The sequence below is a fragment of the Danio rerio genome, chromosome 11 (assembly GCF_049306965.1).
Source record: "Danio rerio strain Tuebingen ecotype United States chromosome 11, GRCz12tu, whole genome shotgun sequence".
Lineage (NCBI taxonomy): Eukaryota > Metazoa > Chordata > Actinopteri > Cypriniformes > Danionidae > Danio > Danio rerio.
The window spans coordinates 44,876,631-44,888,281 of record NC_133186.1 but is presented as its reverse complement, the minus strand read 5'-3'; the positions used below and the strand labels follow the sequence as shown (position 1 = coordinate 44,888,281).

The 11,651-nt window shown below is 30.9% G+C and overlaps 1 protein-coding gene across 1 annotated transcript; it reads right to left on the bottom strand.

Annotated features, from left to right (window-relative positions):
* Positions 1–7,837: 7,837 nt before the first annotated feature.
* On the bottom strand, positions 7,838–11,522 carry rps23 (ribosomal protein S23). Its single transcript, NM_001110121.1, is given in 4 exon segments — positions 7,838–8,030; positions 8,547–8,667; positions 10,055–10,214; positions 11,489–11,522. Coding segments are annotated over 4 exon segments (432 nt in total). The 5' UTR covers positions 11,493–11,522; the 3' UTR covers positions 7,838–7,883.
* Between the last annotated feature and the right edge of the window lie 129 nt (positions 11,523–11,651).

The window sequence follows — 11,651 nt, the reverse complement described above, 5'->3', positions numbered from 1 at the left end:
TCCTGCAATATTGTGTACAGTTGTGCACAGCTCTACCCGAAGTGTATGTTTGTTGTATAAGGGTGTTTAATCTTTTGCACAACGCTGTCAATAAATTAGTATTGCAAAGAGCAAATGCAGTAAACATGTGAAACATACATATTCAGTGTCTTGTACTCAGACATCTCACTATATGCAGTGATGTCTAACTTTACTGTAGTTTTCAAATGGCTGTTCAAATAGTATATACTGCTGTCTCGAGCATTTTCAGGAAGCATTCTCACCAAAATCAGACTTTTTTTACATTGGAAAACATTTTAGAGTAAACAGTTATAATGAAAACATGATGAAGCCATTTGACTATCCTGTTCATAAACAATGATGTCAGGACTTTTCATCTTGATGACACTGACACTTTCATTGACCCATACTTGCTATTGAGGAATGAGCTCTCCATTTTGAGCAAGTGACGCGCTTTTGCAGGTTATCAGCTAGGTTTTGCAGTTTGTACTAATTGTTTTGAGAAATGCATAAACTGTTTTGAAAATGTAAATAATGTTGTGAGAAATGCACCAAAGCCACTGAGGAAAAACTGTCCTTTATTTTGGGGTTAAATAAGATAAAATAACCTGAAGTCTTCCCTTACCTTATATTTAAAACAGTTTGCTAATATCACACTATTTCTCAAAATTTAAATGAGATCTCAAATTTAGCATTTTTCACGAAAGGTTGTGGAATAATATATTTATAAAACATACAAGAGAACAAAAAAAACGTATAAATGAATGAATTAAGTATTTATTATGAGGTAATTATTTATATTTAGAGCACAATTAAAACATTTACAAATCAATTAGATATTGACATAAATGAATGGATCATGGATGGATAGAAAGGTAGGTGGATGGATGGATGGATGGATAGATATATGGGTGGGTGGATAGGTATATGTATATATATATATAATATACACACACGGATGGATAAATAAATAGATGGATATGTAGGTGGATGGATATATATATATTTGGATGGATAGATATATGGATGGATATGGATATATATATACATATGGATGGATAAATATATAGATGTATGGATGGATAGATAGATCAATGTATTTATAGGTGGATGGATGGATGGATAGAGATATATATGTGTGTGTGTGTGTGTGTGTGTGTGTGTGTGTGTGTATGGATGGATGGATAGATATATAGTTGGATATGTAGGTGGATGGAGATATATATTTATTTATGGATGGATGGATATGGATATATATACATATGGATGGATATATATATATATATATATATATATATATATATATATATATATATATATATATATATATATATATATATATATATATATATATATATATGGATAGATATATAGATGGACATATAGGTAGATGGATGATAGATAGATTTATTTTTTTAATTTAAATCAAACTAACTATTGTGTAAACCATTAAGTCGGCATAGTAATCACCATTTGACCTTTTGTCTAAAGGTTATCATTTAAAATAAATAAATGAGTGAATGAATGAATACATAAATACATTTTAAAAATAATTTTAAAAAATAAACAAATAAAAAGAATAAACAAACTCAACATTTGTGTCAGCAACATCATTTAACAAAAAAAAAAATCGGTCAAAAACACTTCTTGGAGTGAAAATGAACAATATATTAAAGCACTTTTCACAAAACAACAGCCTACTAAATGATAGAAATCTATCACAGGATCATGAGAACAGAAACACACTAATAAAATAATAAAAGCATCAGTCAAACACACACAGCAATACACTGGAAAACTGCTTTAACACACAAATATTCCAGATTTGGGCTTAAGAAGGATGTAATTGTGCAGAGACATGATGATGATGAAGTGATAAACTGCTCCAGGTTGACATTATCCATGACAGGCTCAACTCTGTTCACACAAATCATATTTCTTCACTTCACATCTCACCTTCTGTCCTATAATCTGCTCCCGTTCAGATCTTTTATAGCACTTTTTGCCTCTAATCTCCTTCAGAAACGTCTCGGCTCCATCCTGCATCAGATCTGCAGAAAGAAGCAGATTCGAGAGCTTTATTTTGGTCAATAAGATTACATGCAGATTATCCGAGAATAATATTTCTAATTATAAGCAATAAGAAGTACTGCATCATTTCCCTGCAGATTTAAATGACATTGACTGCATTAATGATTGTGGAAAGGCTGTAATGTGAGCTGTGCATCATTTGAGCTGAATTATTCCAGCAGGCTGTATTTAAAAGCGCTCCGAGATCAATAAACCTGCATTTATTCAGATAATCAATGACTGACCCTACTGAAGCCTCTGTTATGTGGAGCACAAATCTGGGGCAGTAAGCTTGCTTCGGGCACTTCTTTTTTTAATGCAAGTTTTGCAAAATAAAAAATATAAATGAAAAGTTCTGATGCCGTTTAGTGCCGTCTGAAATTTCCATTAAATATCAAGGTCAAGGTAAAATTTATTGTCTCCCGTAGGAGAAATTTGTTTTAGAAAAAAGGTTCTGCTGTACATAGACACCAACAAGACAACATGTAACATACATACACATTAAAATCTAATCCTAAAATACCTCCTTATATAAATACGATTCCATAAAATTTTATAAAAATAAAGTAGCATGTGCCCCACTGCCCTCTGCTGTGCAAACCAATCCTGTTATCTTAGTCTTTGACCGTCCTTCCTTACTTGCTCGTTGATCAACTTAATTGAAAAAGGAACAAAAGAATGTTTATATCTATTATGCTTGCACAACTGGACCCTATATCTTCTGCCAGAATTCATCAGCTCACATTCCACAGACAGCACATGTGAAGAATCAGATAAAATCTTGTTGGATTGTGCACAACTCAAAAGATGTCTTTTAGTGAACCAAGTGTCTTAATTCCCATGATTTTTCCTGCCACTACATACACACATATATATATATATATATATATATATATATATATATATATATATATATATATATATATATWTATATATATATATATATATATATATATATATATATATATATATATATATATATATATATATTTATATATATATTTATATATATATATATATATATATATATATATATTTATATATATATATATATATATTTATATATATATATATATATATATATATATATATATATATATTTATATATATATATATATATATATATATATATATATATATTTATATATATATATATATATATATTTATATATATATATTTATATATATTTATATATATATATATATATATATATTTATATATATATATATATATATTTATATATATATATATATATATGTATATATATATATATATATATATGTATATATATATATATATATATTTATATATATATATATATATATATATTTATATATATATATATATTTATATATATATATATATATATATTTATATATATATATATATATATATATTTATATATATATATATATATATATATATATATATATATATATATATATATTTATATATATATATATATTTATATATATATATATATATATATATATATATATATATATATATTTATATATATATATATATATATTTATATATATATATATATATATTTATATATATATATATATATATTTATATATATATATATATATATTTATATATATATATATATATATATTTATATATATATATATATATATATATTTATATATATATATATATATATATATATATATATATATATATATATATATATATATATATATATATATATATATWWATATTTAAAAATACAGACATTAAAGTATCAAAATAAATACTTACCGGCCACTTTACTAGATACACATTCCAAGTACTGAGTTGGACCCCTTTTGCTTTCAGAACTGCCACAATCCTTTGTGGCATAGATTCAACAAGCTACTGGAAATATTCCTCAGAGATTTTGCTCCATATTGACATGATAGCATCACACAGTTGCTGCAGATTTGTCGGCTGCACATCCATGATGCCAATCTCCCGTTCCACCACATCCCAAAGGTGCTATATTGGATTGAGCTCTGGTGACTGTGGAGGCCATTTGAGTACAGTGAACTCATTGTCATGTTCAAGAAACCAGTCTGAGATAATTCACGCTGACACAAATATATTAATTTAGTTTTATTTGATTTGCTAAAATTAAAGAAATGAAAATAAACATTTATTATATACGAAAAACTTAAGCAGAACATATTAAAAGATTATCTTAATTTCAAATATGACAAGACAAACACTCTAATTTTGATTTAGTTGAACTAATAGTTAACTAAACTAAATGATGCACTAAACAATCAACTGTATCTAATAAGAAAAAATAAAATACATATTCACCACAGCGGAATGAACCGCCAACTTATCCAGCATATGTTTTACACAGTGGATGCCCTTCCAGTCCTAACCCAGTACTGGAAAACACCCATACACTCACATTCACACACATTCTCATACACTACGGCAAATTTAGTTCACCATTTTCCCTATAGCGCATGTGTTTGGACTGTGGGGGAAACAGGAGCATGTGGAGGAAACCCACACCAACACGGGGAGAACATGCAAACTCCACACAGAAATGCCAACTGACCCAGCCGAGACTCAAACCAGTGACCTTGCAGTGAGTCAACAGTGTTAACCACTGAGCCACCATGGCGCACTGAAAACAAAATATTAAAATTTATTAAAAATAACTAACAAAAACTATGAAGGAGAGTCTCTGGTGGTAGAACAGCACTGGTCTATATAATACAGTGGTTTAGACATGCAGTGAGTCAGATAATGAGTGTTATTTATTGGTGTGTTTCAGATGAAGGGCATCCGAGCGCACCGTTCCCGTTTCACAGCCATGTGCATTTACATGAGTAATATAGCAGAAACAATGACAGCTGCTTCTGAAATCAGACCAAACACGGCTCAGATGGAGAAAAGCAGAGCCTAATATAATAATAACCTAAGCACCAGACACATCCGGCCACAGCAGTAAAAGATGATCACACGAGGCTAAGTGAACACAGTTTCACCAAAGGCTGTGCCAACTAAGGAGTTGAAAAACAAAGAGTGTAATCCAATTCATGTGAAATTTTAACATTAAAAACATCTCATTGGTATAATTTAAAAAGCTGTAAAATTGAGATTGCAGATTACATAAACAATGGATAAAATCAAAGCGCTTACATAACACATAAATACACACAAATTTTTTTTTTAAATGATTAAATCATATAATGCAGCAGAACATTTGTATTATTATTTAAATTCAGCTTATTAATAATGAAGTAATATATTTTTTCTATTTTAATAATTTTTAATTATTATTTAATAATAAATACATGAAAATGTGCACTTTTATTCATTAAAATGTATGCAATTTTGAGAGAAAATTTGTATATATTTTTTAAATAATACTAAAAGATTATTTTAATTTCAGATATTTGACAAGGCAAATATTCTAATTTTGATGTAGTTTAACTAAATGATGTACTGAAAAATCAACTGAAATTATTATTATAATACATAATGCAGTAGAAAATTTGTATTTATTTTTTATTTAAATACAGTTAATTAATAATATTTTTTCTATTTTAACACATTCTGAATAATAATTTAATTATTCAATAACAATTAAATGAAATGTGCACTTTTCCATAATTGATGCAATTTCAAGCCGATTTCTGTCTATTAAATTCTGAGATTATTTTAATAATTTATTAATAATTACATGAAAATGTGAACTTGTTTCATTAAAATTGATGCAATTTTAGCCTATTTCTATCTTTTTATCAATTCATTTTTTTTTAATAATACTTAAAAATTATTTTTTTTAGAATGATTACATGAAAATGTGCATTTGTTTCATCAAAATATATGCAATTTCAAGCTATTTCTAGAACTTTTTTTTTTTTACATTCATTACTCTAAAATTGCAATTTACAGTAAGGATTGTGAAAATTGCAAGAAATAAAAGAAAGTTCTAAAAAAGAAAACAGGATGGGAAAATTGCAAATTTAATTATTTTAAAATGTTCCAGTAAATCCACTGTAGAAAAAAAGTTTCTTTATTTAATAGCAAATATGTAATATTTAATTTATTTTAATGTGCAAAAATCGAATCTGTTTTTACTCGATCAGTGAATGACTGATACACGAGCATCAATCTGTGCAGCCCAAACAGACCAGCTTTACATGCAATATTTCTAGTATTCACAACAAACAAAAAACATCAGGTGTTTTATCCGCATCATTTCCCCCAAAACTTTTTAAAAGTTTCTGCATGATCAATCCACACCTGTCTGCTTGAAAAACCAGACCAGACGCATTACATGAACCACTGCATATTCTGATAAAAAGAGCAAATGCAATGAGTCCTAAATGGTTCACCTGTTATGAAGCTCGGGCATTAAAGAGGGATTTCGGGACCCGAATGGATGCACAAGAGAAACAGGTCATCATCATCATCATCATGCAGTCTGACACACACAAAGGTTTCTCCTCAGAGAGTCTAGCAGCTATTTTTAGCATCTCGAGAGGCTTTTACTCCTGCAAACTACACAACCTAGCACCTGTGACAGATTTGTGAATCAAAACATGACTTTTGGAGCGCTTCTTTTCTGCAATAATAAAACAGACTATATCATCAGCGCTGTTTATGACAAAAAAACAGTGATGATCACAGCAGGTCTCATTTATTAACAATTATTTAAATGCACATTTGAAACTTTCCACCTAATTCACAAAATGTGTGCTGTTGGTGTATTTTAAGTATTATGAGGAAGCATCCTCGTGCACACCATTTGCATAATACACGCCCACACTAGCTCCATATAAGGGCTTCATGCAGAGCGGCAGTTTTCCACATGAAATAAGTCAAATTATGTATTATTAAGAGACAATTATGTCAACGAAGCAAGAGAATAAGTTAAAAATACATTTAATTTCCTACCTTAAACTCATCCTTTCCAAATTCAAAACTTGTACACAAATTTAGAGATGTTCATTCAATGCCCATAACACACACACTAACACCTCACATAACTACACAGTAGTCAACATGAAGTGAATCAAAACCAACGTCTTTTTGGATATACCTTAAATGTTGACTACTGCATATTTAACCTCGTGTTTGTTGTATACTTGTGAACTAGAATAAGTAAATAAAACAAGAACTTTAATCGTAATGAAGGTTTAGAGGTTGTCGAACATTTTAAAATCTGAAAACTCGAATGTAAAACACGCAGCATTTTTGTAGACTTTAGAAAAGACTCTCTGCTCCATAACAGGAGCAGAGAGATGTGCTTTATGCTAGCTTAGCCTCGACTCTAACACTCTCTGCAGAGTTGATTGTGCATCTGCAGGCGCAAAGATCGCACTGTCAAAACTCGAGCAGGAGAGCGTGAGAAAGTGCACATGAACACTGCACAAAACATGAAGCAACGTAATGTGCAAAACTAATTTAAACCAGGCAAGCTAACATACGTAACAGTGAAATTATGGCGACCTCAATCCGAAAATGACCAGTTCGCGGATTAAAGCTAGAACCGGGGGGTTGCCTCTATGAACGGGTGTCCCTGAACACATGTCAGCCACAACATGAAACAAAAAATAATAATAAAAATAAAAACTGCAGCTGCGTTTGCGTTATTGTTTTTACGCGTTAAATATTTTAAATTAATCACGTGCGTTAACACCCTTATTTTGATAGCCCTATAATATATGTAGTGCATATATTTATATATAAAGTGCTCTGCAGTGACATCTTGACATCAAAACTCTTTCAAAGACACAGAGAGACAGTTTGTGGAACTGAAAAAAATTCCTTTTATTGTGAGTTTAACAAGAAGAGTTTATGACCTAGGTCTCTCCTTCTTGCCTTTGTAGAGAGCCAGAAGAGAAACGTTGGCCACCTTCACCACCTTGAAACGAACACCGGGAATATCACCCACGGCGTGGCCCTTACGACCGAATCCTGCCACCAGAACCTCATCGTTTTCCTGACACAGAAAGAGAAATGTGTTTGATTATCTCTTTAGACCACACTATTAGACTTGGTTCCAAAACAAACCACCAATCAGTCCTGTTACAGGAGACGCATTTAATATCTGTGAGATTTCAGAAATGTTTATAATAAGGTCTGTCCACACAAATGTGAGTGCAATTTGTTCATCTAAAGTCATATTCTGCTTACTACAAGAAATATAAAATACTAAATAGTCAAGTAAGATCAAGTCCTTTAATTTTCCTAAATATTGAAGCTTATATATTATATATAGTACTTTCTGCAATAACTGCCCTTACAAAAAATACTGTTACCATAAAATAAGCTTTGAAATAAATAGCCCAGCCCTAGCTGTGCAGATATCAAAAAGGGGCGGGGATAGTAGTGTTGTGGGCGTGCCTGTTTTGGTGCTTTCAAATAAACATTGTTTGGCAAAATTTGCTTGTGCACCTTTATATACAGTCTCAAACATAAATATTCATAACTTTGTACATGATTAACTGTGACGCACCTCAATGAAGTTCAAGCAGCCGTCGTTGGGCACGAAAGCTGTGATCTTCTTGCCGTTCTTGATCAGCTGGACTCTCACACACTTCCTGATGGCAGAGTTGGGCTGCTTGGCTTCAACACCACTGTCATGACAAAAGGCAAGTTAAATGGAGAGCTCACAAAAATGAAGACAGTCATTAATTATTCGCCCTTAGGTTGATCCAAACCCATAAGACAAATTCTGACTTTAGACCATAAACCCAGTCTGAAGTTGCAAGGGTTTCTATTATGGCAAAAGTCAGCATCAAGTCACTAGTAATTCGTAAAGATTGTTCCACGCATATATTTTGTACATTTTCTCCTGTAAATACATCAAAACACAGTAATGTGCCAAGCCTTTCACTGTACATTTTATGCAATTTCTCCATTTATTATCTTTTTTTTTACTCTCAGGTTTAAGATCTTTACATTTTGGCCAAACACTGTCCTAACAAAGAACAAATCAGAAGAGAGCATATTTATTTAGTATTAAAGTGATGAGTAAATTGACACTTGATGTGCACAAACATGGCACTGAGCAAAGAAAGCGCGTTCCTAAGAAAGCCACAGTGTCATCAGTTATATAAAAACTGTTGTTTTTCAACAAACCCTGAACAGAGCACTGCAAAATGTGTTTGAATGAGCCCACTTAGGCGCTACTGGTGAACTGGCATGCCATAAATTCGATGCAAATTTAAATTCTTCACTTCCTGATTGAGATGGTAAAACTGTCTCACACTTGACAACAAGCACTGCATTAAACCCCATTTGTGTCACACCATGTCTTTAAAATATAAACGTTTATTTTACCACAGCATTTTCAATAGTTTCAGCTCTTGCTTTTTTCTCTTGATAGCGCTCTTTTTATGCATGAAACAAATAAATGAAGGCTTTAAGTCTAATTAAATTACTATTTTGGCTTACTTACATTATCGATGGGGTTAAAAACCTTAAAGAAATTATAAAAAATGGGGCTCGGTGGAAATCAATCAGGGATGCGATCGGAATGTACAATACAAACAGTGCCCATTTACATTGTAAAAAAATATGGCAAATACAAGCAAGTACAGATTTGACTTCCTAACATACAATGTTTAGAAAAGTAACAAATAGGCACCTCAAGCACTGATATTTACTTCTGGTAAACGTTTTGTTCGTAGTTAATCAGACCTTGCTTCCCTCTACAAAAACACATGATTACACTGGAGTTGTGTAAAACTTTCACTGTTTACAGTGACAGGACCTGTCATCCTGCCTTTTTGGCTTGTTGTTACTGATTGCACTTTAACTCTAAGGGTGAGATGCCAAGAAGATTCGATCCCAAAAGGGAAACTTTTAAGTAGTGGATGGAAAAATCTATTTAAATAGTAAATTGGATTTTTTTTTTTGTAAAGGAGAAAAAAAACTATAGTTGCCAGCACAAACTATCCTTTTAATATAATACATAAATTTACTTGTATATTTGTGAGGTTAATCAATATGAGCTCTTACACTTTCTCAAGCACAATGCCCTTGGCGTGAGAAGCTCCACCGAAGGGGTTGGCCTTTAGAGCTGTACCCAAATGGGCCTTCTTGTACTGTTTATCATGCCATTTCTGCTCACGGCGGTGGTTCCGCAGTTTTCTAGCAGTACGCAGTCCACGACACTTGCCTAAAAAATAGAGGAAAGACAAAACGCATTAGAAAATTCAGTGTTTTTAACAACAGCTTTCATATAAATATCATCTTTTAGCTTAAATAATTGCTTAGTTTGAATTTACAAATGTTTAAGCTTTAAGTGTGTAAGTTCGAACAAAATTTGTCAATTCTTTTATATAAATAAATCTAATATTAAACATAAAAAATGATCAAACGAAAATAATAACAATGAAATTTAAAGGCATTAGTATATTAATAAATACTGATAATTATTAATATAAGCAAATACACCAAAACACAAAATAAAGTGGGAGCAGAATTAACTATTAATCCCATTATAAAATAATCTGGTTCATATTAGAAGTCTAGAAGCTTTTGCTAAATATTTAACTTATTAAAACTAAAAAAACGTAACATATTTAGATTTATTCATTTAAAGTGAATTAAGACAATTCATCATGTCATACGTTTAAGCAAATCTACTACTGTTGGGTAAATAACCTGATGGCAACTTAAAATCTAAATTAAAAAAATATCAGTTGAACATTAAATTATAAACAATGATATATTTATTTATTAATATATAAAATATATATAGGAATACATTTATAGGCATATCAAGTAATACATATCAATGATTAATTAGCAAATGGACTGAAAAGCGATTATAAGCAAATAGACAAAATTAAAATACACAATGTTAAAAATTAAAAAGTGATAAATAACAAATAGTTTAGGTTAAAGTGTTATAAATCCCATCTGGTTCAAGTATACAAGAGATTGTTGAATATGAACTCTTAATGCAATAAAAACGCAACTTGTTTATATCAAATTAATAATTTAAGATAAAAATAAACACCATGCAACTCGTCTTGTAATACGATTGGCTAAATATCCAATATTACTAACGTTATATGGTGACGGTAACATAACCTGGCAAGTTAGTAAAACGTCAATATTTACCGACAAAACATATCTAAATCAACACATTTAATAAGATGTCGCGAATATAACCATGAAAATCGCTATATATTAGCAGACACAACTCTAAATGCAGGTTTATATCGTGTAAGTTCCGTGTATCTCGGCGTTTGACTGAATCTCATGGCGGCGGCTCCACGATGCCTCTGACAAAAACATAAAATAGCTACAAATAAGCATCATAGCGACTTCCAATGAGTCCTAAATGATAGATTAAACGCTTAATAACCTGTAAACTCTCACATTTGTGTGCTAAAATCAAATATTACAGCATTTTATGAAGTTTTATTGTCGCCTCACACGTACCCATGATCGCGTGCTCTGAGTGCGGGCAGGAAAGAACGATCACGTGACGCTCTGCGCAAATGACTGCTCGAAGGACCCCGCGGCTGACCAAAATGAGCGCCTGTTCAGAAACAAAATCAAGCTCATTTTGATTGAATGTCTCAGGGATTAAAAGGATTTGAGT